Source organism: Aspergillus wentii (assembly GCF_001890725.1).
Source record: "Aspergillus wentii DTO 134E9 unplaced genomic scaffold ASPWEscaffold_4, whole genome shotgun sequence".
Lineage (NCBI taxonomy): Eukaryota > Fungi > Ascomycota > Eurotiomycetes > Eurotiales > Aspergillaceae > Aspergillus > Aspergillus wentii.
This window is the reverse complement of record NW_024467835.1, coordinates 939534-962787: the sequence shown is the minus strand read 5'-3', so window position 1 is coordinate 962787 and position 23254 is coordinate 939534. Positions and strand designations below refer to the sequence as shown.

At 49.5% G+C, this 23254-nt stretch overlaps 11 protein-coding genes and 1 non-coding gene across 12 annotated transcripts; 5 read left to right on the top strand and 7 right to left on the bottom strand.

Moving 5' to 3' along the window:
- Nucleotides 1-19: 19 nt before the first annotated feature.
- ASPWEDRAFT_40122 (glycoside hydrolase family 47 protein) lies at nucleotides 20-2470 on the bottom strand. The gene is made up of 5 exons (XM_040835247.1): nucleotides 2426-2470; nucleotides 1770-2326; nucleotides 667-1714; nucleotides 442-616; nucleotides 20-367 (listed from the first exon to the last, which is right to left on the bottom strand). Exons 2-5 carry the CDS (start codon nucleotides 1982-1984, stop codon nucleotides 282-284), a joined length of 1524 nt encoding a protein of 507 aa, XP_040688659.1. The 5' UTR covers nucleotides 1985-2326; nucleotides 2426-2470; the 3' UTR covers nucleotides 20-281.
- Nucleotides 2471-3255: 785 nt separating this feature from the next.
- On the top strand, nucleotides 3256-5914 carry ASPWEDRAFT_109457 (histidine biosynthesis protein HIS4; the record flags this gene model as incomplete). Its single annotated transcript, XM_040828083.1, has 2 exons — nucleotides 3256-5665; nucleotides 5721-5914. 2 exons carry the CDS (start codon nucleotides 3256-3258, stop codon nucleotides 5912-5914), a joined length of 2604 nt encoding a protein of 867 aa, XP_040688658.1.
- Nucleotides 5915-6227: 313 nt separating this feature from the next.
- Nucleotides 6228-7158, bottom strand: ASPWEDRAFT_27662 (rRNA-processing protein UTP11; the record flags this gene model as incomplete). Its single annotated transcript, XM_040833024.1, has 2 exons — nucleotides 6228-7001; nucleotides 7063-7158. 2 exons carry the CDS (start codon nucleotides 7156-7158, stop codon nucleotides 6228-6230), a joined length of 870 nt encoding a protein of 289 aa, XP_040688657.1.
- A 487-nt stretch (nucleotides 7159-7645) lies between these two features.
- Nucleotides 7646-8098, top strand: ASPWEDRAFT_27661 (uncharacterized protein; the record flags this gene model as incomplete). The annotated part of the gene is made up of 2 exons (XM_040833023.1): nucleotides 7646-7781; nucleotides 7848-8098. 2 exons carry the CDS (start codon nucleotides 7646-7648, stop codon nucleotides 8096-8098), a joined length of 387 nt encoding a protein of 128 aa, XP_040688656.1.
- Nucleotides 8099-8556: 458 nt separating this feature from the next.
- On the bottom strand, nucleotides 8557-9459 carry ASPWEDRAFT_51195 (putative transcription initiation factor TFIID, 31kD subunit; the record flags this gene model as incomplete). Its single annotated transcript, XM_040837562.1, has 1 exon — nucleotides 8557-9459. The coding sequence occupies one exon, from the start codon at nucleotides 9457-9459 to the stop codon at nucleotides 8557-8559; it is 903 nt and encodes a 300-aa protein (XP_040688655.1).
- A 387-nt stretch (nucleotides 9460-9846) lies between these two features.
- ASPWEDRAFT_40120 (uncharacterized protein) lies at nucleotides 9847-12135 on the bottom strand. The gene is made up of 2 exons (XM_040835246.1): nucleotides 11255-12135; nucleotides 9847-11195 (listed from the first exon to the last, which is right to left on the bottom strand). The coding sequence occupies exons 1-2, from the start codon at nucleotides 12112-12114 to the stop codon at nucleotides 10247-10249; spliced, it is 1809 nt and encodes a 602-aa protein (XP_040688654.1). The 5' UTR covers nucleotides 12115-12135; the 3' UTR covers nucleotides 9847-10246.
- A 311-nt stretch (nucleotides 12136-12446) lies between these two features.
- Nucleotides 12447-13166, bottom strand: ASPWEDRAFT_40118 (uncharacterized protein). The gene has a single exon (XM_040835245.1). The coding sequence runs from the start codon at nucleotides 12801-12803 to the stop codon at nucleotides 12642-12644; it is 162 nt and encodes a 53-aa protein (XP_040688653.1). The 5' UTR covers nucleotides 12804-13166; the 3' UTR covers nucleotides 12447-12641.
- A 477-nt stretch (nucleotides 13167-13643) lies between these two features.
- ASPWEDRAFT_27658 (Fibronectin type III domain protein) lies at nucleotides 13644-17031 on the top strand (the record flags this gene model as incomplete). Its single annotated transcript, XM_040833022.1, has 4 exons — nucleotides 13644-13687; nucleotides 13749-13942; nucleotides 14031-15043; nucleotides 15100-17031. The coding sequence occupies 4 exons, from the start codon at nucleotides 13644-13646 to the stop codon at nucleotides 17029-17031; spliced, it is 3183 nt and encodes a 1060-aa protein (XP_040688652.1).
- A 421-nt stretch (nucleotides 17032-17452) lies between these two features.
- On the top strand, nucleotides 17453-18742 carry ASPWEDRAFT_51192 (tRNA guanylyltransferase; the record flags this gene model as incomplete). The annotated part of the gene is made up of 8 exons (XM_040837561.1): nucleotides 17453-17466; nucleotides 17529-17618; nucleotides 17683-17814; nucleotides 17870-17914; nucleotides 17986-18161; nucleotides 18218-18306; nucleotides 18359-18463; nucleotides 18512-18742. 8 exons carry the CDS (start codon nucleotides 17453-17455, stop codon nucleotides 18740-18742), a joined length of 882 nt encoding a protein of 293 aa, XP_040688651.1.
- Nucleotides 18743-18847: 105 nt separating this feature from the next.
- On the bottom strand, nucleotides 18848-19938 carry ASPWEDRAFT_487250 (uncharacterized protein). The gene is made up of 2 exons (XM_040837152.1): nucleotides 19409-19938; nucleotides 18848-19357 (listed from the first exon to the last, which is right to left on the bottom strand). Exons 1-2 carry the CDS (start codon nucleotides 19829-19831, stop codon nucleotides 18929-18931), a joined length of 852 nt encoding a protein of 283 aa, XP_040688650.1. The 5' UTR covers nucleotides 19832-19938; the 3' UTR covers nucleotides 18848-18928.
- A 257-nt stretch (nucleotides 19939-20195) lies between these two features.
- ASPWEDRAFT_t143 lies at nucleotides 20196-20296 on the top strand. The gene has a single exon. It is a non-coding gene; the product is annotated as a tRNA-Val (tRNA).
- A 44-nt stretch (nucleotides 20297-20340) lies between these two features.
- Nucleotides 20341-22350, bottom strand: ASPWEDRAFT_154529 (WD repeat protein). Its single transcript, XM_040829668.1, has 6 exons — nucleotides 21830-22350; nucleotides 21516-21615; nucleotides 21379-21445; nucleotides 20981-21318; nucleotides 20773-20899; nucleotides 20341-20717 (listed from the first exon to the last, which is right to left on the bottom strand). Exons 1-6 carry the CDS (start codon nucleotides 22134-22136, stop codon nucleotides 20565-20567), a joined length of 1092 nt encoding a protein of 363 aa, XP_040688649.1. The 5' UTR covers nucleotides 22137-22350; the 3' UTR covers nucleotides 20341-20564.
- Between the last annotated feature and the right edge of the window lie 904 nt (nucleotides 22351-23254).

The following is a 23254-nucleotide window of genomic DNA, read 5'->3' as shown; positions in this document are numbered from 1 at the left end:
ACATTGAAGAGAAAAAGAAGCTGGTACTTGAATTATCTACGTCAAGGTATTTAAGGGTTTCCCCCAAGGTCTGAGGGGAATCGAGCAGATTGTCTCCCAAGGTTGCTCAAATCTGCGCATTTGTACTCGGTGGGTCCAGCCATCCATGCCACATGTCGATCATTTGGTTCCACGAATTACATTCCGCATGCCTCAGCAATAACTCATGTCAATTCGCATATCAATAAGTATTAGGTACACGGTCTAGGAACGGTCTAGATACTGGTATGTACTGTATATACTCACTGAACCACCCGGATGGGATGGGCTTCGGTGTTGAGGACAAATGCATTCTTGCCCGCCCCCGGATTTACCTGCCACTCGTCGTCTGCTGGGGTTGTTAGTTCAGCTCCACTTGGTGAGGGAATTAAACAGGGCCTTGTTTATCAGGTGTCGACTCACCCCCGGAATGCGTCAGGTACGCGTATTTCAGCACCTCTGCAAACAGGAAACTCTCCTGGTTGTCATATTTGCCTCCTCCGTTGAGTTCGTTCACGTTTTGCAAACCAGCAAAGCCCGAGTCGGTGCGACAGTTTTTGTTAATCGCTACAAAGGCGTTCCAGACCCAGTCACGGTACTATATCAAGTCAGTTTGAACTCGTTCAATTCAGATTGATGTTGAATTACCATTGTGTTTTTAGTGATGCGGTACGCATAGTAAAAACTCTCAATCACCTCCGGCCGCAGGATGTACGCTCCACTGGTGATGTAGAATCCCGCCCGTTCATAGAGCTCCTTCTGGTCAGCCGGAACAGCACTTGCGTCCCAGCTGAAGGACTCGGGCCCAATTCCAGTCAGCGTCTCGTTGTATGTATCGTGGCAGCCATTGACCAGCTCCAGACCAAAATCGATAAAATCCTGTCGATTCAGTACCGATCCACCCAGCAGGAAGTTTCCGCCGTCAAAACAGGTCAGGTGCTGAGAGGCCAGGCCATATTTACCGTCCTCGTACGAGGCCAGGAAGGTGAGGTCTGGGCGAGATGGTGGGTGCGACTTGAGATGATGCATGGAGGAGTTGGCAGCGGCCACCCATCGGTCCCGGTACAGTCCAAACCGCTTCGTGTCATACACGTACATCTTAATCAAATACTCATAGAATGAGTCGTCACCACCGTTCCAACTAACAACACCGTCGGTAAATTGTCCTGTTTCCTTGTCGATGTGGCTGCCCACCAGGCCCGGGAAAGGCTCGTATTTAGACGGGCTCGGGTTCAGCAGATACGACTGAGCTTTCTGGGTGAGCTTTGCGTACTCATCGTCGCCCGTCAGATCGGACAATCGCGTCCATTCCAAAACCAACGAACCAGTCACGGCCAATCCATTGGTCTTCGTCCCATCATCTTCCTTGGAGATGATGTTGACGTCGTTGTTTGGTACACCGGACGGCGTGTCAAAGGCGAACTTGAGCACATCGGCCAGGGTCTTGGATTGGGTCAAAAGGGCATCGACATTGGAGGAATTCTTGACCAGATCGGACGCAGGACCTTTCAACAGATCGTATCCCGACAGCATGCCTCCAATGTACCGAATGGTGGTCTCGAACAGGCTGACACTGCTCGATGTGTTATGGAAGTTGATGGTAGGGATAAAATCCAGGATCTGGTTGACCACGTCGGCATTGCGCATCACAATGGCCGTAGAGAGGGCATCGACAGCAGAAGCACCCCATCCATTTCTATCTGGTCAGCTTTTCTGGTCCAAAGGAGGTTGAAAGCAGGGGTAATTAGTACCTGGAGTCGCCATGGCCATTGGAAACCGGGAGCAATTCGTCATGAGGAAACGCATATTTGTTATACCCATCCCAAGCATGCTGAAAGGCCTCTTTGACAGCTTCTGCTCGGGATTTAGTGTCGCTGAGTTGTTGGAGAGAATGATCGGAAGGAAAAAGGGAGGCCAAGGAGGGAGTGACCAGGGCAAATGCCCAAGGAAGGGATTGAAAACGCATTGTATAGAAACAATTGATTAAAGATTGTTATATAGATAAAAGAGTGGCAGCCTGGCAAGCAGGCAGTTTTAATACTCCTCCTAGGTCGGAGGGTTGTAGGGATAGACAAAAGACCAAAATTGGTGTTGATGTCGCGTGAACGGCGAAAGACCCTGGGGTAGGAGAAATTATTTATCTAGGAGTCACACGCCGAGGCATGCGGGGAAAAGCGAAGGATTTGCAATCCATCCAGGGGTACATTTCGATAACCGACGATGATTCGCGATGGAATTGGTCATAATTACTGGGTTTGTGGGTTGTTGATGCATACAAAGCGTTGATCTTGCCTGTGTACGGATGGTGCTATTGTCTGCTAGTCAGCTTCTGGGGATGATCTCGGATAATCGATCGATTTCTTCATCTATTGCTAGAGTAGATAGGATATAGGAGATATTATCATACTTGATCGGATAACAATTGTTTTTATTTGTTATTGTTGAGATCATCTGAATGGTGTGGAGTATTCGTATAGAATATTGTACAGCAAGGGATGCGGTTATATATTTCCGCAATAGGGTTATTTGGAGCATTAACTATACTCCAAAAAATACCAGTAAGATCATCTGATATACTCTATAAATTGCTATCATTAATTAACTAAATAGCTGAATATGCATATTTCTTCATCTGCAGGCTCAATAACGTCGTACGGAATGCAGCATCTGATCGAGCAGATGACTAGTACACGCTGCAGGAGCAGATGACAGCATTGATCGGAGATTTAATGACAATTATTGACATTGCATTATTTATTCAGTTCCTCGGATATAAACGCTGGATATCAAATTAAATCAACTAATTTATCTGATGTTGTATCATTATTATCGCAACCTGGCTGTCTGATGTTACTGTAGAATCCGAATATCCAAGATGAACAGCCAACCATCGTCTGCTTATTCCACCGTACACCAATATCCCCAGACTTTCTCCCCCTTTTATGCCAAAAAGAAATAACAATTTCTTATATATTATATTCCGATTACAATAGAATATATAAATATAAAAACTACAACTCTTATCGTGATTGACGTCCTTCCGATTCCCGGCGCGGGGCAGAAAAAAAGAAAAAGAGTCACACTTTCTCTTCCGCTTTTGCCTCTTCCTCCATCTTCAGTTCTCTCTCCATTGCCTTCTCCCCAGGGAACAGGGGATTTCATTCTATTTAATTTCTTCCTTGTGATAATCGCTTCATATCCAATTTCTTTCCACTGGCCTTGATAACCTCCGTCACAATGGCCACTCCCTTCCTTGTCTCCTTCGACCCCGCTTCCCCCTCCTCCAGCCTCACCCTCCAGCAGATCGCCTACTTTGGCCGTGTCTCTATCAAGGTTTCCTCCCTCGCCCAGGCGGAAGAATTCCTTCGTCAAAACTTCCGTCTTCTCGATGTTTACGTCGATGCTACCGACATCTCCTCCACCGGTGACCTCGTTGACGTCCTCAATGCCGGTGCCGCCAAGATCTTCATCTCCCTCGAACAACTGACTGCCTTGTCGCAAGAACAGTCCGTCCCCTCCTCTCGCTTGGTCGTCTACACCTCTTCCGACTCTCAGATTGATGCCTTCCAGCAATGGGTGGCCGAAAGTGCGGAGAGAAAGGATGCTGGTCTCTGTGTTGAGTCAGCCGCTTCCGTGAAGGCCGTCTCGGAGAAATTGGGATTGAACCCTGAGGCTCAGAGCCTTTACTGCAAGCCCTCGTCTGCCGTTACTGAGGAATCTCTTAAACAAACACTCAAGGATGGTGCCGTCAGCATCATTTCTTCGCAGAATTTGACCCTCGACCGCAACCAGGCCGACGGCAAGATCGCTGCCGCATCACTTATCGCCGCGCGCGCTGTCACCGACCAGAACAATGGCCTCTATGCCACTTCCGTCACAGATGAGAGAGGAACATGTCTTGGTTTTGTGTGGAGTAGTGATGAGAGTATCTCCGAGGCTCTCCGTACCGGAACAGGCGTCTACCAGAGCAGGAAGCGCGGTTTGTGGTACAAGGGTCAGTCGAGCGGAGATGTGCAGGAACTCATCAGAGTTGGCTTCGACTGTGACAGCGACTGTTTGGTCTTCGTTGTCAACCAGATTGGCCGCGGATTCTGTCACCTCGGTACCGCAAGCTGCTTTGGTCCCTACAACGGTCTCTCGCGTCTCCAAAAGACTTTGCAGGAACGTAAGGCAGATGCTCCTGCCGGTTCCTACACCGCAAGGCTATTCAACGAGCCCAAGCTGGCGCAGGCTAAGATTATGGAGGAAGCCGACGAGTTGTGCCGAGCAGAAACCAAGGAGGAAATTGCCTTCGAAGCCGCCGATCTGCTCTACTTTGCCCTGACTCGGTGTGTCGCAGCTGGTGTCAGCTTGGAGGATGTGGAACGAAACCTTGACCTCAAGAGTCTCAAGGTGAAGAGGAGAAAGGGTGACGCTAAAGGTCCTTGGGCTGAGAAAGCTGGTATCGCAAAGGCCGCTCCCGAGAAGCCTCAGGAGAAGAGCCAGCCGGCCCCCGTGGTGGATGAAAACGCACGGATCGAGATGACCCGTGTTGTTACCGCTTCGACCCCCGTGAATGTGGTCAAAGACCACCTCAAGCGGCCTTCGCAGAAGTCCAACGATGCCATCGTTGGCCTTGTCCGTCCGATCATCCAGGATGTCCGTGAGAACGGTGATGCAGGTGTCCTCAAGTATACTCACAAGTTCGAGAAGGCTACATCGTTGACCTCTCCCGTAATCCACGCTCCTTTCCCCGCTGAATTGATGCAACTGTCTGCCGAAACACGGGATGCGATCGATGTCAGCATTGGTAACATTGAACGGTTCCACGCCGCTCAAAAGGGAAGCAGCGGTGCTCTTCAGATGGAAACCATGCCCGGTGTGGTCTGCTCTCGCTTCTCGAGACCCATTGAGAGGGTCGGTCTTTACGTCCCTGGTGGTACCGCCGTTCTGCCATCCACCGCCATGATGTTGGGTGTCCCCGCCATGGTGGCCGGGTGCCAGAAGATCGTCCTTGCCTCCCCGCCACGTGCAGACGGCAGCATCTCGCCTGAAATCGTCTACGTTGCGCACAAGGTGGGCGCAGAGAGCATTGTTCTTGCCGGTGGAGCCCAGGCCGTCGCAGCCATGGCTTACGGCACAGAGAGCATCACCAAGGTCGACAAGATCTTGGGGCCTGGTAACCAGTTCGTGACTGCTGCCAAAATGTTGGTGTCCAACGACACCTCCGCGGGAGTCAGCATCGACATGCCCGCAGGACCCAGTGAGGTCCTGGTTATCGCAGACAAGGACGCCAACCCTGCCTTCGTCGCTTCGGACCTGTTGAGTCAAGCCGAGCACGGTGTTGACTCGCAGGTTATTCTCATTGCTATTGACTTGAATGAAGCTCAGCTGCAGGCCATCGAAGATGAAGTCGATGCGCAGGCCAAGGCCCTCCCCCGTATGGATATCGTCAAGGGATCCCTGGCTCACTCCGTCACCTTTGTGGTTAAGGATATCGCTGAGGCCATGACCCTCAGCAACGAATACGCCCCAGAGCACTTGATCTTGCAGGTTAACAACGCAGAGTCGGTCGTGGAGCTCGTGCAGAACGCAGGAAGTGTGTTTATCGGCCAGTGGACCCCGGAGAGTGTCGGTGACTACTCTGCCGGTGTGAATCACTCGTTGCGTAAGTTTTCTTTTTTGCCCAGTGTACCAGACTAGAGATGCTAATGCCTTTTCAGCGACCTACGGCTACGCCAAACAATACTCGGGAGTCAACCTGGGCTCGTTCGTCAAGCACATCACCAGCTCCAACTTGACAGCCGATGGATTGTTGGGACTGGCGCTTACAGTTGAGCAGCTGGCTGGTGTTGAAGGACTTGAGGCGCACAAGCGGGCTGTGAGCATCCGTGTTGCAGCGATGAAGAAGAACTAGGTATATAACTGCCTCGTTTCTTTCTCTTTTCTTTTTTTACGACCTGAATGCGGATGATATAGGATAGTAGATATGATTTATAGTTAGACATGGGACTCCAAAATTTATTCCAGAGCATATGTTGAAATAATCGAATTTGATATTAAGTGGTATCTCGAGACGCCTTGGTGGAAGATTCTATAGATATTGACAACAATCGATATGCAAAACTTTTCCAGACCATCAGACCCAAACAAAAAAGAAACATCCCAGATGGAAAAAAGTCATCATCATCATGGAGGTATAAGAAAACGAAACAAGGAACCGACAGAGATCACCTCTTGCGCTCTCTGATCTTCCACTTGATGCCGTTCTTGTTAGTTCCTCCCACTGAGTGCTCCATCTTCCCCCGCTGCCAATCCAACTCCCTCTCTGCGGCGGTGATATCGGCATGCTGCTTTTTGAGACTCTTCAACTTGTTTTCTCTCGCTTCTGTGGCCCTCTTTTTCATCTTGCGTGTCCGACGGGCTTCAACCAGTGCTTGTCGCTCAGCCGCGAGCTGTTTAGGCGTTTTCTTCTGGTTGAGCTTCTTTCCAAACGAGTCGTCGTCCTCATCATCATCCTCCTCCTCTTCATCCTGAATCCGCCGCTTCTTCATAGCTCTCAGCTCTTGACGATCATCCGCGAAAACCAACTTGCGCGATTTCTTGTTCTGATCCTCCTCATCCAAGTCGAAATCGAAATCGAAATCGTCATCATCCTCAGACTGATCTTCCTTCTTATCCTCCTTCTCAATCCCAAGAACCTTCTGCATTCCATCCTGCAGCCGCACCTCCTGCTCCACCCGCTCCATCTCTCTCCGTACCCGCTCTCCAACTGTCCGGAGGTACCCAGCATCCTGCGTCTTAAGCAACTTGATCGCTTCATTGCTGAGTCCTCGAGCAGCAGCTGAATCACGCGATGCTCGTCCGTGTTTGCCCTGGGCCCGCGCCTGGTCGGTCATCATCCCAAAGGCGAATTCATCCGGGTTGCGGTCGCGAGCCTTCTCTTCGAGGCGCTTAAGCTTGGCTTTTTTGGCATTGTAGTCTTTGGCACGGAGGGAGTAGTCCTATTCGGTTTATAGGTTAATATTGTATTTTTTTTTAAGAGGCTGGTTGAGGTGAGAATACCTTGTGCTTTTCGAGAATACCCCATTTCTCTCGGCCTTGAAGTTGACCTCTCTCACGATGTTGCCGTCTCTGGACGGCATTTCGCATGGACGACATTTTGTCGGTTTGGTTGGATATGCCCCAACAGAAGAAAGAATAAAATAAGATATATAATCAAACAACCAAGTTGATAGATGGTTGTCGGAGTCTCAAGTGGCAGCGGTGCAGAAAAAAAGTCGGCGGCGGCGGAGGAAAAAAAAGCAACGCAGAGCGACTGGAGCTTCTCCGCCCAGACTCTCTCTCCAACTACACTAAGCGTTGCTCTTCTTCGGTTCCTGGTGAGAAGCACCGCAACCCACCACGGAAACAATTGAACCTCACCTCCATCCATTGTCGGGTCCAGCGTTGCTGTTTGGCATTCTCGTCTATGTTGATGAATTGATTTCAGCAATTGCTTCTCTTCTTTTCTGCTCAAATCCCCGAAGAACTCCGACTGGCATCCTACAAAAGTCCTCCGTGACCTTCCCACCCCCCTCCACCTGCGAATTTCTCCTCTCTCTCCACGACGATCTCGATCTAATCAGATCCATCAACTATATTCAAGATGTCTTCAGACGCGGCACCTCCTAAACCAAAATATAACCTCCGAAACCCCCTCCCCCTCTCCGCCCCCCAAGAGGCAGAGGTAAAGCAACTATACTACAAACGCGTACGAGGACTTTGCGCCCCCGAAATCAAAGGTACTGCATCCACCCCCTCTCGCGCACTTTTTTGCTCTCGTGGATTGATTTGCTAATGCTGTGTAGCGTTCGCCGAGTGCGCCGTTAACCGAACGGTAACTGCCACCTGGGTGTGTCGAACGCAACGGCTCGCCATGAACGCGTGCATGGTTGCCCATGCGAAGCCGGAGGAGGAAGACCGTGCGCGCGAGGAGTGGTTCGCGACGCATGAGGAGCGGCGGCGGGTGAAGGAGGAAGAAACTGCCAAGGTGGAGAAGAGGAGGGCGGAAGTGATTCGGCTCATGAGGGAGGATGAGAAGCAGAATAGTGGACGGTGATGGAGAGAAAAAGGAAAAGAGAGCAAGGACGACGACATATGGAGGGACTGAGAGGGAACTTTCAGATGAATGAGTGATGATGGGTATGGTCTTCCATGTCTTGTATAGGGAGAGTACTCGTCTTTTTGTCTCGAGCCGACAACTGTACAGGGTATGGCGTATATAGGTTTTTTTTTCTTTTGAAGATTTTTGGGCTGGCGTTTCTGTTGCATTATCCTCTATCCTCTCTGCATGTTCCGATTGTGTACAGTACGCTCTATGAGAACCCAGGGCCTATCTCCATCAACAGGCTTGGGAAATACAAATATGAAAAAAGAAATCTCCACCCTCAGATATCTTGGTAGGTAACCATTCTTGCGCCTGAACTCCTTTTTCCCCAGCCTTTGATGTTGGTGAACCGCCGTACCATATTGCCTCTTTTTTTCCAAATCGAATCACAGAATGATGAAGACATCACATCAAACATCAGTCATGTCCTTATCCCCATCGCCATCGCCATCTCCTTCACCCATAGCGGTGTCATCCCCGAATATATCCTCCATCTTCCCATCGCCATCATCATCGTCACCTCCGTCTCCTTCCTCAGCTCCCGCCCCAGATGTTATCCCAGTCTTGTCCTCGTGGGTGGGTTCCTCGATTTCCTCCTCTCCATCGCTATCCCATTCATCTTTCATATTCCAGCCGACACCAGTCAAGCAGAACCGCTCCGGCGGCAACCTCATCCCACCCATCATGGCACTCTGGTGGGCCTGTGCCCGACTGGCGTTGGCCCCGTTATCAAACCCTCTCGAAGCCCCTGGCAAGGCAACCCGGTTTCTCTCCGTGGCAACATCCATCAAAAACTCCTTAGGCAGACCCGTCTGGAACTGATAATGCAGCCGAGATGCAATACTGAGCCGCAACGCCGGTAGCGATACATTATTTGTCTCCGACGCACCTCCACGACTGCCCGATGTGCCGCTCGCTTCGCCCGCTGCGCCCGCGTACCCTTCTGTAGCGAGATGTACGGAATCTTGAAGAACACTCGATGTGTACCGATACGCGAAGTCGAGGAGCTGCAGAGGAACCCGTTCTTGGTACGCCGTCACGCCAAGTGAGGCTAGGAGCATGTGAATGAGGCGGACATCTCGTGGTCGACGCGATTTACCACTGTCCGTTAACGATGTCGATGGGATCTGAGTGGGTTGCGAGATTGCGTTCGCTGCCGTTGTGGTGTTGTTCGGGTTGGAGGTGCCCGCAGGAGGTTGCGATGCAGTGTTGGCGGCATTGTTGTTGGTGGTGTTTGAAGATGGTTCAGCTGGTGGGGTGAGCGGTTGAGCTGTTGATGGCCCTCCGGGTTGGTTTTGGCCTGGAGATGCCATGATCTCGTGATGTAGTGTTGATTGAAATGAAGTTGTAGTGTCGAGCGGGTGAATGAATGACGAGGTGGTGGTGATCGGTTAGAAGCAATTGCGATCGAGGAAACGAGTGGATGAAATATTACGACGTGAGTTAAATCTGGTCCAGCCTAGCCTCACACGCACTTCACCACCGGGAGATAGATGTGTCGAGGGCCGAAAAAAGTCGATCTGATGCTGCGCTGTGGTGTTGCGACGATGATGGGATGGAGGCGGATTTCTTTCTTGGAGGAGCTCCGAGGCGCTATTCCGAGTTGGGAAGCCCCATACAGACATTCAATATCAAAAGTTCAAAGGCTTCAATAACAATGCTTTCTATTGTGATTTATATATATTCAAGCATGAAAGTGCGCATCTACACCAACACTGGGATTCTATCAAAACATATGTAAAAAGCAGTATATGCAATTCTCAACGGCAGAAACTCGAGCCATCTTGTATCCTCTTCGTGATACCACCCAAATGCGCCAGACCGCCCAATAATGCCTGAATTTAGAACAGAATAGGAGAGGAATCAACGCTGATCTCAATTCCAGTATAAACGCCAACGATGCAAAAACTAAAGCAGAGCAGAAATAAATAATGCAAATGGATCCCACAGCCCAGGGCAGCCCTGGGATTTTATTTTGAATCCGGTGCTGGGTATCAAGATGAATAGCAGCCAGATCGGTCGCAGAGAGACCATACCAGAAAAGTCCCACGTATATCCAAAATACTGCAACATGGCCCTATTCCCACTGACTTCTCAAGCTCATGAGGAATGAGAGACATCGAGTTGGCCAGAAAGAATTGAATCCTTCGACCTCGATGGCACGCCAGTCCCATCTCCATCCACTGCGTCGTCTCCATCCGTGTTAATGCTAAGAGCATCAACACCGGAATTGAGCATCGACTCAGTCAAGTTTGAATCACCCACTAGATCTTGCGAAATGTAGCTGGCAGCGAGGTCTTCGTCGCCTGGTTCATCTTCATCGTCATCACTTAGCTCTCCATCGTACTCTTCATCTTCATCCTCATCAATATCTTCTTCTTCTTCATCATCATCATCATCTTCTTCTTCAATATCCTCTTCGTCTTCTTCATCTTCTTCTTCGCTATCTGTACTCGAGAAATCTTCAATATCCTGGGGTAAATCTCGCCAGTATGTAAAATCAGTGTAGTCCTCACCTCCCGCTTGGACAAGCAAGCTGGTCGGTGGGAAGAAATGATCCAGAAGTTCCCGCATGGAGACATAACTGCTCTTGTATTTGTTGAGGCTCAGCAGATCCAGAGATACCTCAGCGTTCGAGTTGATTGTGAAGATTCTACTCGATGGAATGTTTACCGATCGGTAGCTCAAGGCGTCCGTCAGCCGGTTGCCGAATCCCGCATAGAATGGGTTCTCTTTCCCATTGAAGAGGTTCAGAATGTCCCGAAGACAAGCCATCTTAAAGACCTCTGGCTTCCGCAAGTAAATCTCACGTCGGAGAGCCGCCATTGTCCTGTCAGGGCTCATAATGGTAGGGCCTTTGGGCAATCTGTATCCATCCTGGCAGACCCCATGAAGATAGGCTCTAGTGGTATCCGCCTGGCCGACAGAACGACTGGTAAGATACATGATATTATAGCCATTGTTTACGATGTCCGTATACAATTTTGCTACTCCAGCATGAGTCCAGTCACGTCCAATCATGTTCAGCACATGACCCAAAGCGTCAGACCTGCAGGTTCTCATTAGTAAAATAGATACGACAGATAAAATTTGCGGGATGGAGCTCACTTGGTGATGGTTCCGTCAATATCCGAAATGACGATAGGTGTGTTTCCACTCCACAGATACATGGTTGCAGTGCAGGTAGCTCGGTTGACACTAAATGACATAGGGTTGGCACCCGGTTTCAAGTTCAAGGCCTTGAGTTGATCACTTGTTAAGCGCAATGTCTTCGCATAGTTGGGAGTAAACTCTGCTGGTAAAGAATCTTGTGTGGGCGAACGCGGTGGTGTGGGAAAGCCCGGCTGAACATCAGACCTGGCCCGGTGGTGCCGTGTCATCAACGATGGGTCGGAAACTGGCCGGTCGCCATCACTGTGATACCCAGGGTCTGAAATAGCGTCCTCGCTCATTGCAGCGTTGGATCTCATAGAGTTGAAAGTAGCTTGGCGGTTGGCTGCTTCCTTTGCTTCCTCGCTGCTGTAAATCCACAGATTTCCATGCTCATCGGCCCCAATAAGTGCCCCGATGTCATAGTTTCCTTCCAGCTCTTCTGCCAGGATTTTCCGCGCAACGACCTCCGCGCGCAAAGCGTCCTCCTCATTGCTCTTATAGCCGGTCATATCGAGCATGAGATCACCTGTTTCAGTAACATGCGAAGGGATATTGGATCCAGACAGCTTCTTGGACAGAGATTTTGCCCGAGAAACAGCCTCTTGAGGTGACAACGGAGGGGGGCTTTGGGGGCGGGGAGTCAGGCTGGGGTCCTCATTTGGGGAGTTTGGACTCAGAGGTCGTGCCCCAGTTGTATACTCTGACGCGCCTACACTTCCTGCAGATGCTGTCTTGGTCAGGAGAGCACCTTCTGAAAATGCTCGATCAAACGTTCCCGGTTCGTCACCGAAGGAGCTATGACGAGACCTGCTCATGTCAGACACATCAGGCGATCGTGAAAGAGGTGTGATTGCTCCTGTGTATAAGATGAGTAAGATGCCAATGATAAAGACTAGGAGGGAAGCCTATTTGCCATACCCAAGTCCGTGGATGCCCGCAACCCTCTCGATAACATATGTATGTCATGCTCTCCTTTCGATTCAATACCACCAGCAGGTGACTTATCAAGATCTAAGTATTCTGGTTCTTGAAGCAAAGCCGGAAGATCTTCTTCACTGCGTGGTAGTGGACTGCCTGTTGGTGATACGAGGGGCGATGTCTGTAACGAAGCGGGGATCTCGTCGGTCGTTTCAAAGACAAAGAAAGCCTCTCCACCTTCACCCAGCTTCATCGAATAGTCCTGTTTGACTCCATTGACTTGAAATTCCACCTATATACCAGCTCAGTCACACTGAAGGAACAACCAGCGCACGGTGCGGGGTTCAATATACCTTCTTCTCATAAGGCCGGAGCAGAGAGAACTTGCCGAAACGGACATGGAAGGGCGAGCAGGCGAGAGTTCCTAAAATCCAGCTATTAGATTCCATGCGATAGTGAACTGTAAATCGAACTCACCATCTTCCTGCTCAATAACAATCACATCAATGGCCCCGCTCAAAGTTGCTGGATTGATAGAATTCCATGTCTTGGAGACGGAGCCACTGATGCTTCGGACGTACTGCATCCCGCCGGATCACGTCCAAGTAAACCCCGCCGATAAAATAAGATATCGCCAAAATCTAACAGTTATCCGAAAGGCGAGAAAATGACGATAGGATAAAAGGTGTGAGCGTTGGGGTGGGAAGAATGTAGAGGAGATCGGAAGTTGCAGGAATCGCCGCCTACATACGGCCCATGTGACAATGCCTGATGGGGGAGCTCGAGCTGCACGAGGCGCCCAGAACAAAGGCTCAAAAATAGGACAGAACAAGGCCACCAACAAAAGCAAGTATCACCCCCCACCTGAAACGGGCGGAAACTAAAGATGAAAGAGATGCGATGAAGCAAGAGAACGTGGCAGCATCAAGTTCGTTCGACGAGCTCTTGTTGGCCGTTGGGAGAGGCGCTCAAAGCCTCAACAGCCCAACGATAGATTTGTTACCGTTCGGCAGTCACAAACGGTATGCATACGGCAAGTGGTAATTTATCCGTCCCTCGGCATGAATGCGTCGGAGGGGTTACGCTAGGTCGGATACGGTATAGCGCTGGTGATCCCCGTTTAGGAAATCATGTGGTCTGCCAAGATCCTGCTGACTCAGTGTTTACTAACGTTTCACGTGACTGTCCCACTGGCAACTGAGGCTGCGGCCAATCGTTAACCAGACTTGGACTTTTAGAAGCCGCCGGGACGAGGTGTGATCACAGCACCACCATCTTTGTCGCTCTCTTGTCTCTCTTTCCTCTCTTTTTTCTCCCCCAACCTCACCCGCGTCCATGGGCATACGACGCTGGGATGTATGAGCCATTGTATCTATCTTTTGATGCCTACCCCAGCGTGGTTCCACGAGTGAGGGTTCGAGGTGTCATGGCTCTTTTCCTGGCAGTCTCCATCCTTTGGGCTTTGATCTGGTGAGTTTCCCCGCAACTTACTCGCCCACCCTACAAATTCGCTGATTGGGGATCTTCCAAGGTTGCTGTACCGTGCATGGCAGGTCTGCCAGACTCCCAATGATGTTCTGGTCGAGAAGCTTGGGTTAGACATCCCTCCGCCGCCAGAAGTGACCCTAGAAGAAATCACCGCCCGTGAGATTCGCATTGCTTGGAAACAACCGGATTTTCACAATTCTATTCATAAGCATATAATTCAAGTCAATAGCACCAAAGGTAAATTTATTATTGCATCTATACCATCTGCGTTTTTCTATCCCTTTCGCTGTCGAGAAATGGCAGAGTGAGAGCTAATGATTGCCAGTGGGCGAATCGAAACGGGCGGAAACCGCAGTCGAAATTTTAAATCTGATTCCAGGAAGCATATACCACATTTGCGTTCTTTCGGTCAGTGCAGCCAACTTTCAGACTCCCAGTGCGATTCTTCATGTTCGAACGAAATCTCTTCCGTTGTCCCAAGCCCAACAAAATGCTACGGTCGGCGGTCCTACCATTCGGGCATCGATTCCTAGGTCAACTGCCGGACTCGCCGCCCCATCCGCCCCTGTGATGTCTCGCGAGCACAGTGGGGGTCAAATACAAGGGAAACGGCCTTCGGCCGGCCGGAAATTGTCGCCTGCAGCGAGTGGAGTGGATGTGTCGCAAACGGATGAAACGCAGAAGAACACGGTGAACGATGATATCGACGAGACTTTAGAGCAGCTGGCCGACAGGTTAAAGTCTTTACAACAAGAAAACGAAAACTTGGAAAGGCAGACTACTGAGGAAGAGGAAGAACATGTCGCATTGTTGAAAGATCTCGAAAAGCAACGTGATGAATTGAAGAAGCGGGTCAAAGAGAAGGATGAAGCCAGTGGCGATTTGAAGAAACACGTATATAAGCTGGAAAGCGTCAATCGCACAGTACAAAGTGAGAAGTCGAAGCGTGAAAGGCTCCTGCAGCAGAAAGATACTGCGCGCAAGAAGCGCAAGAACGATATCATTCGCTGGCAAGAGCGGATTGCGCGCATGACTGCGGATGTTGAGCAAATAAAGCAAGAAAAGGCGCGTGTTGAGGAAGAGGGGAAGCAACGGGGCGATGAGGTCCGGGAGAAGGTCTCTAAAGAGCAGGGGGAAATGAAAATCATCGATGACGAGATCCAGGACAAGGGCGGGCGTGTCAAGAAGCTTGAAGAAGAAAGACAGGGAAACCAGGGTGGAGATAGTGAGGATGGCAGAGAGTTGGATCGTATCGACAATGAGCGAGCTCGGCAGTGGGAAATCAAGTTGAGCAACCTGCATGCACGATATGCTACTTTGATCAACCTTCATACACAGGTTAGCAAACACTCATGTCGCTCATTAGCAGTACAGATACTGACCAAATATGCAAGGCCCAGCAGCAGTATCAAGAAGCTCAGGAGCGCCTGAAATGGCTCACCACCCAGCGACCTGGTAGCACTGGACCCTTTTCCCTGCCTCTGGATCTCGACTTGTCGAACACAGCAACCATCCGCCCCCGTGCCCATCGCGGCTCGCTCACTAGCAACGTCTCTTCGCCCATCAATTTCCCGGGGATGGAGCCGTCGTTCACAGGCGCGATCAATTACAACCCTCCTACTACTAGCTCACCTCCCTTTGGTCCAAGCCCCGCGTTCTTCAACATCAACAATGGAATGACCTTGCCCGGTTTAGCTGACCAGTCTGACACCATGCGGGCAGATTCAGATGTCTCTTTCAGTAACCCCCAAATGAGCCCACGTGCCGATTCCTTGCTTCCGTCTGATCTCCTCGGGGATGAGGAATCTCCAGAACTTCCTCGACCAATTATCCACCCGCGATTCTCAAATCTTGAGCCATCTAGCTCTCAACTTGATGGATTTCCTCACGGCCCGCCTTCCCCGGTATCCTCTGGGAGCCGGTCTGGGAGTATTTTCGCAAGTCCTCATGAGAATCATAATCGACCACAGGAATCCGATTCACAGCAAGTTCACTTGGGGCATGATGGAGAAGCTCCGAAGAGTGCATCTAGGAGACTATCTGGGCTGTTTGGCTTCCATCGGCCTCGTGGCAAGACACTTGCGGATGAACCTCCTATGCTAGGTACTCTCAAACCAGGACAAAGCCAGTCTTTTCCTCGAAATGTAGATGACATGGACCCTATCGGCTCAAGGCGTCGTCGATTGAGCCATACTGGCAGCTGGGCAAATCCCGCCTCGTTACTCCCAAGAAGTAACACAACAAGTGTCCCTGCTGACAGCTCATCCGAACATGTGCCTTCTCGGCGAGCCGCTTTCTCGAGCATCTTTTCTTCCAGCAGGTTTGGCTTCGGCCACGGTAGCGCTTTGGCCAAGTCCACCGAGAGCTCCGATTTCAGCACTGGATACAATCAGTTCAGTCCGAGGCACGATCCTATTGACCCATCGTCGATACTGGGAACAGTTCGGCGAGGCTCTCTGTCGCCCAGGCCGTCGTCAACGTTCTCGTTTGACAATCAACTTCCTCATCCTTCAACGGACAATCGGCATTTCGGATGGCCTTCGGCAGAAAAAACAGGTCATCGTAGCCCTCTAGGACTTGACTGGGCGTCACCTTCCACCTGGTCCAGAACTCAATCGCGTCGACCCTCCATTACGTACGGTTCCTCTGGGCATCTGCCACTAGGACTCACTGGAGAGCCGGATTTCCTCCAGGATTCTTTCGAAAGACAGAATCGTCCTCTACAGGCCCCTATCGGTACGCGACCATCGTCTTCTCATCGACCACTGACCCCGAAACTGAACCCTGCGGCACCTACCTTCAAGACAGTCTTTGACAAGGGATCAGACAAGGGCAAGGATACAGACAGGAGCAAAGACAGGGATTCCGACATGGCTTTCGACTTTGATGGTTCTCCGTCAGAGTCACGCGTCTCCAGGGATTCTCGGTCCTTATCTATCTTCACGGGGGACTCGTATGAGTCCTTGGAGCGGTTGCCATCCGGCACCTCTGTAGACAATGCCAGCACCAAGGAATCGTTTATTCGAAAGATTACCCGCAAGGGCAGCTCCAGCAAATTCGGCTCGTGGAAGGACCGGTCTGGCTTGTTCTCCAAGAAGGGCGACTCCTCTCAAGGTGATATTGATGAGGATGGAGGCAGTGAGACGCAGCTTGGCAAGAGCGTGGACAGCACTGTCTCCAGCGCCCCATCGGCGGACAGGTCGACCAGGAGCCTGAATTTCTTTTCTCGGAAGTCTAGAAAATCTGACAAGGCTGCCAGTGAAGCGAGTGAGCTAGCTAGCGAAACTGGCGATGAGGAGATCCCCGAGGAGGTTACTGCTTCTTAATTTCATTTCATCAAATCTATCATGGCGATATCTCTTTTCTACTTCCCACTACCACTACATATCTGCTCCCGATTTTGTCTATTTTCTTTCATGGCGTTTGATCTCCACGGAGTTTACTTCTGGGATACCTTTCACATCGAGATTCACTCTTGTACATATTTTATCTGAAGCATTTGCCCTCGTCTGTAAATCGAGTCGATATTCATCTGTATTTAGAGCAATCTAGTACATGGACATCTGCATATTTAAATCAGTCTGTAAACCCGTGCCATCTATCCAGATCAGTTGGTCGTAAATGCTTGGTGTTGCTTTTCTGTGGTTTGTCGGCTAGGTCCCGCACAGTTTCGACTCGCTGAAATGCCTCAATCGCAGTCATTCTTCCTCCTCCATCCACGCCTTTCACAGAGGATACAGAGACAAAATGGCAAACTCAAGGTATTCCGCCAGTTGTAAATTATTACTGTGTCTATCAGTACTCACTAACTCGCTGGAAACAGGTTTGAATACGTCAAGTTATTCGAGCAGCCGGACGTTTTGCTCCCGAATACTTGGATCGTCGTGCGCATTGATGGGAGGGGATTCCACAAGTCAGTTTTACCCTTGCTTCCTATCCTTTTATCGCTTTCAAAATGTGTATTAACTATATCAAAGGCTCTCTGATCGCTATGCATTTGCAAAGCCCAACGACCGTCGCGCGCTGGACTTGATGAACGCCGCAGCCGTCGAGGTGATGAAAGAACTCCCAGATTTATGCATTGCATACGGAGTCAGCGATGAATATAGGTTTATTTCATTTAATAAAACAGTTTATGCAGGCCATCACTGACGGCATGTATAGTTTCGTTTTCCATCCCAGCTGCCAATTATTTGAAAGGCGGGATGCGTAAGTCATCCATCTTCTGACCTTTGAGATAAAACTCGTTTAATGAGGTTTGATATTGACACGATGATCAGCAAGCTTGTGACTACGATCGTGTCTACTTTTACGGCGCATTACATACATCAATGGGGTACATATTTCCCCGATACGCCTCTGCAGCCACCATATCTGCCGTCGTTTGATGGGAGGGCAGTCATATACCCTACTACTAGGAATTTGCGGGATTATATGAGTTGGAGACAGGTTGATTGTGCGTGATATAATGCTTTTTTTATGCTTGGAAGTGAGATGCTAACGGATATACAGGCCATATTAACAATCTCTACAATACGACATTTTGGACTATGGTGCTGCAAGGTGGGATGAGTAACACTGATGCTGAGCAGGAGTTGAAGGTGAATACATTCTACGAATTCAGTGTTATAACCAGTCGTCTAACGAAACCAGGGAACCATATCATCGGTCAAGAACGAGATTTTGTTCAAGAGGTTCGGGATCAATTATAACAACGAGTTGGACATTTATAAGAAGGGGAGCGTGCTGTATCGTCAGGTAAGGTCTAACTCTACTTAACGACGGGTTATTGCTAAATCTCTACAGTATCAACTAGAAGAAGTCAAGCCAAAGCAAAGCTCTACAGATCCTTATGCAGAGGAAGAAGCTGCTCCCGGGCAGGAAACGACTTCCAGATCGCAGCAGGACAAGATCCGCAAATTGCGCCGAAAAGCGCAGGTTGTGGTTGATCATATCGATATTATCAAGGATGAGTTTTGGGAGAGAAGACCTTGGATTCTCTCGAATAAACCGGGCAAGTTACCCGCTGAGGCTTAAACGATTCCATGGATTACTCTTATAGAATTGACAGAATGTGATATGATTTACGTTGATGTGTTGTGATAGAAGAGCCTTTGTAGCAGCCGAAATGGGTATCTTCTTTTCAAGTCAAGCTCTATATATATGCATGCTGTGTGCCCTGTTTTATGCATCACAGGAATGAGAATTATGTGATTATGTCGCTCATGCTTCGGCAGATTTCTTCTCTTTTTTGGCCTTTTTCAACTTGGTTTTTGTGCTGTCGTCGGAGGATGCTTCTTTGTCGGACTTCTTTCGCTTCTTCGATTCCTTCTTTTCCTTTTTCTTTTGCTTCGAGGCTTCTTTCAGGTCCGCTGTCTCGTCTTGTTCTGGCTCTGTGGATGCTGGTGTCGGGTAGTTGTCTTCTGGGTCGGTTGCTTTTCTCTTCTTTTTCTTCTCTTTGGTCTCTTTCCGGGATGAAGATGAGGATGATGAAGATTCTTTCTCGCCGGTACTGTCCTCGGCCTTCTTCCTTCCCTTCTTCTCCTTCTTCTCCCTTTTCCTCTGTCGTCGTTCTTCCTTGCTCTCCTTTTCGGCTCCGGTCGTCTCATCAGAGGATTGCGGTACGGACGTCGCTGTTGATTCCTCTCCATCCTTGGCCTTTTTCATCTTCTTCATCTTCCTCTTCTCTTCTTTCCGAAGAGCCTTTTCCTCCTTCGTCTCTTCATCTCCATCATCATCCCTCTTCCTCTTCTTCTTCTCCTCCTCCTTCTTCTTCCGCTTCTCTTCCTCTTCCTCCTTCTTCCTCGCCTCAAAAGTCCCCACCAACGTCTCCCCCCTCACAAAATGCCGATACAACTCACTCGACAACGCGTTCGGCGCTGACGGCCCAGACGCAGGCGCATCAGAGCCCATCCCCTTCAGCGCATCATCAAACCCGCGCAGCCACCACTGGTTCGTGGGGTCTTTGGTGGTGACTTTGCCAACGCCCTGGTTGCCTTGTCGGCGCGCGACGAGGATGGGTTTTGTGAGGCCGAGGCCGCCGCGTGCGCCGCCTTGGCGGTTGGGGTTGAGCGGGTTGCCGGGTCCGGACCAGCCGTGACGGAGGAGGTAGGCTTGGGCGTCCATTTGGATGGATGGGGTGTGAGTGGTCTTGGAGGTGTGGTGTGGTGTGGTGGGTGGTGGTGGATTGTATGCGATGATAACGTAGGGATGGTCTGTCTTTCTGTTTGGTCGAGGTATCAATCTATCATGGCGAGAATAAAACAATATAATAGAAAACCAGCCGATGAAAAGACCCTCCAAAAAGAAAAGAACAGAAAAGAACACCCAACGTCCGTCCTCAGTCGAAAAATGGTCCGTCCGACAAAAGAAAAAAAAGTAAAGAATTCCCTATCAGCGGAGCGGAGAAAAAGTCAAATTTTATCAGCAAGCAAAAAATCAACATCAGTAAGCATCATATACCACAGTTGCGCTGCTTTCTTCAACATCAAGTCGCGTGGTCTAATGGTTATGATATCTCGTTCACAGTTAAAGTGAGCCCTTCCACTGGAAGATCCGAGATGGTTCCCGGTTCGATCCCGGGCGCGACTACTTTTTAGTCTTTTGATTTTGCCACCTCTCTTTTTTTGGTGGGGGTATTGGCTTTCTTTTTTGATATCTTAGTTGCTAGTTTTTATGTCTGTATATGTGTTTTATTTTCTAATTATCTATGGTCCTTGCCGTGTGCAGGTATGAGGTCTGCGAGTTGTATCGATATATATTCTTCCGCCATACTGAATACTGAACATCTCGCAGTACAATTCGAGGGAAAATTCCAACCAATCAATTAAATCAACAATCATAATTCTAGGCACCATGCCTAGTACGGCTTAAATCTCTCCTTCTCCCTCTTCTTCTCCTTCCGAATCCCCTTTGTAGATGATGTGTCCATCTGGACATCCCCTCCCTCTCCATCCTCCGGTTTCCACACACGCACGAAACCGTCTTCGCCGCCGGTGAAGACAGATTTGGACTATGAAAATTAGTGATATGGCACTCTGGACCAGTAAGGGGATGGGGAAGCCCACCTGTTCATCCAAATAAACCGAGCGCACAACCTCGTCACCATGAGCCCCCGGCAAACGCCAAAGGTTATTCTGGTCGAGTTGCCAAGATGGGCTAGAGAGCAGGGGGATCAAGTCCAATCGTTTGTCACTGTGGGAAAGTGGAGATGGGAATTAGAGTTTTTTGCTCATGTTCATCACAACAAAGGAATAAAGGAGAGGATAAGCGTACATCTTGTTTCCAGCGGCGATATACGGGCCTTGGCTGCCAATGCATAATTGGGCAATGTACTCGCAGGCTAGAGGTTCTCTCAAGTCACCAAACTGCACCGGGTCGGGTTCTTGCGTCTCATCGTCCGGATCCGTAGCAGGGTGAACTGAAAAGTCTTCATCGTGGCTGAGGGCGTAGATGGTGTTTTCGGAGAGGAAGCCTGCATGATGGACGGAGCCGTGGTTGATGACCTGGACGAGGGCGTCGTCTTCGTCCTCAATGGTAGTGTCGTAAATATTGACCAGACCGTCTGTGCTGCCGGAGAGGAGGATGTTGTTCCGAGTTGGGTGATATTGAAGCTATCACGAAGATTAATTTTGAGACAGAGAGTATGATTGATCGAGATCAAAAGTACGTACCTCGGTTACATCATCATTGTGACTCTCGACATACTGAAGACGGGGATGATCCGGTGATCTGATATCCCTGTCGCGTCAGTTAGCAGCTCGGGCATCGACAGGCCGTGGGGGGCAACAGGGAAGCCAGCTGAACCCACCAGAATGCAACGATAGCCTGGGAAGAAAGAAGCTCCGTGCCAGCAACGACCGAGTTGGTCTGAGGACAGCAAGCCACCGACAGCACGGGGGCGTTTTTTGCTACAGACAGGAATTAGCAGATGCATCAAAGAAATGCGAGTTGAAAAAAAAAAAAAAAGAAAGAAAGAAAGTATGGTGGGACAGCAGGAGCATTGACTTGCGCCCTTGTGTAAAAAAAGCGAACACAGTATGACAACAGGAAAAAGAAACACTTAAATAAAAAAAAGAATAATAATAAATCGATAATATTGACGATAATCAATAAGAAACTTACCAGCCTCCATTTCCACAACGGGCGAACCTTTCCCACTCCGCAAATCCCACACTTTGACCTTCCCATCTCTTCCGCCAGTGGTCAGATAATGCTGATCATATGCCTTCAAGGAAGTGACTCCATCACTGTGGGTGTTTGGTGCAACAAGAGAGACATGGTCGAGGTTGGCAGCATCAAACACACGCAGGGAGTCATCCGAGGAGATGGCGGCGAAGGAACCCGGGGATGATGAAGCCGTGATGGAGTAGATGTAGTTTCCCGGGGAGAGGGAGAGAGAAGAGGATGCGGTGGCTTTGAGGGTGTGCATGGTTAGGCTGTAAGGATTGGATCCTATTCCAGAAGGAGTTGGAGGAGTTGTTGTCTGGGATACTACCCTGATGTTGGTAGTGTGGGGTGGAGGTTATCGCCCAACTGAAATTTATTTCAAATTAATACGATTATTTTGATCCTCGACAGGCAATCCAGCCAAGTACTGAGTAGTCTTAAAAGTAGGTAGATGAGGAATGGTGCCTGGATAGGAATTCCTGACTCTATTGAGACTAAATTTCTTCTTTTTCTCTACAGACTGAGTGCCAAGAGTGGATTGTTGCCATATTCGTCAGGTATAAATTGCCGCATCACCAGCGTCACCGAACACATGCAGAATAGACAAAGTTACACATTTAATGTAAAAACACTACTGGATAGTCAACTGACACTTAATATTAGTTAATATTTAGCAAGAAATATCAGTTGATCTACAGTGGAGTTTATTGGCCATATTGGGATATCCGGCTTTGACCGATGCCCTAACATATTAGTTGCATCTGCACTGCCGCACAATGGGGACAGTTCATTATCAACGAGGCGACCTGAAGTTGCCTCGTCCATCGACTCGCGATGGATCATCTGGTTGAATTCAAAATGAGCATTGTCCAGCCGGATTGATCCCTGGTTATGCAGCTAGAAAAGTCATCTCGGTGCCTGGAATCCTGGAATCAATGTATTTGACTTTGACACTTATTTGATAGCTCCTGTTGAGGTGGTGTATATTATCTACCATGGTTCATCGTGGTTTAATTATGCAGGGGAAGCGCTTATCCGAAACGAAAATAGGCATTTTTGCCGGCTAATTACCGGTGTTTAGCAGCGACCTGCCTGATGCTTCGTAGCTTGAATTGACAGATGGAACGAATCACGACGAGCACAACGGACGGGATATTTATCCGCAGCATTCCAAGGCGTTTGAGACGTCAGGCTGACTAGAGGCTGTGGTATTCGCCCCCACTACTGCTAGATAGCATGAGCATAGTCACGGAGTACATACTTAGTATGTACAGATCAGTGCACTGTGTACTACTCGATACGGCAGTTCTGGGGTATGCATGCATCCTGACCCGAAGGACTGGGAAGCGGTGAGTGATTGATACACTAATACTGATAGGT

What these genes read in the sequence shown, in the direction of transcription:
- ASPWEDRAFT_40122 (XM_040835247.1), bottom strand. Translation starts at nt 1,984, where the DNA reads ATGCGTTTTCAATCCCTTCCTTGGGCATTTGCCCTGGTCACTCCCTCC. An exon ending in GCATCACTAAAAACACAATG is followed by an intron (nt 617 to 666) that starts GTAATTCAACAT and finishes GACTTGATATAG; the next exon opens with TACCGTGACTGGGTCTGGAA. An exon ending in GTACCTGACGCATTCCGGGG is followed by an intron (nt 368 to 441) that starts GTGAGTCGACAC and finishes CAACCCCAGCAG; the next exon opens with ACGACGAGTGGCAGGTAAAT.
- ASPWEDRAFT_40120 (XM_040835246.1), bottom strand. Translation starts at nt 12,114, where the DNA reads ATGAGCAGGTCTCGTCATAGCTCCTTCGGTGACGAACCGGGAACGTTT. An exon ending in ATTGACGGAACCATCACCAA is followed by an intron (nt 11,196 to 11,254) that starts GTGAGCTCCATC and finishes GAGAACCTGCAG; the next exon opens with GTCTGACGCTTTGGGTCATG.
- ASPWEDRAFT_40118 (XM_040835245.1), bottom strand. Translation starts at nt 12,803, where the DNA reads ATGCAGTACGTCCGAAGCATCAGTGGCTCCGTCTCCAAGACATGGAAT.
- ASPWEDRAFT_487250 (XM_040837152.1), bottom strand. Translation starts at nt 19,831, where the DNA reads ATGGACGCCCAAGCCTACCTCCTCCGTCACGGCTGGTCCGGACCCGGC. An exon ending in AAGAGACGAAGGAGGAAAAG is followed by an intron (nt 19,358 to 19,408) that starts GCTCTTCGGAAA and finishes AAAAAGGCCAAG; the next exon opens with GATGGAGAGGAATCAACAGC.
- ASPWEDRAFT_154529 (XM_040829668.1), bottom strand. Translation starts at nt 22,136, where the DNA reads ATGCACACCCTCAAAGCCACCGCATCCTCTTCTCTCTCCCTCTCCCCG. An exon ending in CAGGCTATCGTTGCATTCTG is followed by an intron (nt 21,446 to 21,515) that starts GTGGGTTCAGCT and finishes CTGACGCGACAG; the next exon opens with GGATATCAGATCACCGGATC. An exon ending in CGGTTTATTTGGATGAACAG is followed by an intron (nt 20,718 to 20,772) that starts GTGGGCTTCCCC and finishes TAATTTTCATAG; the next exon opens with TCCAAATCTGTCTTCACCGG.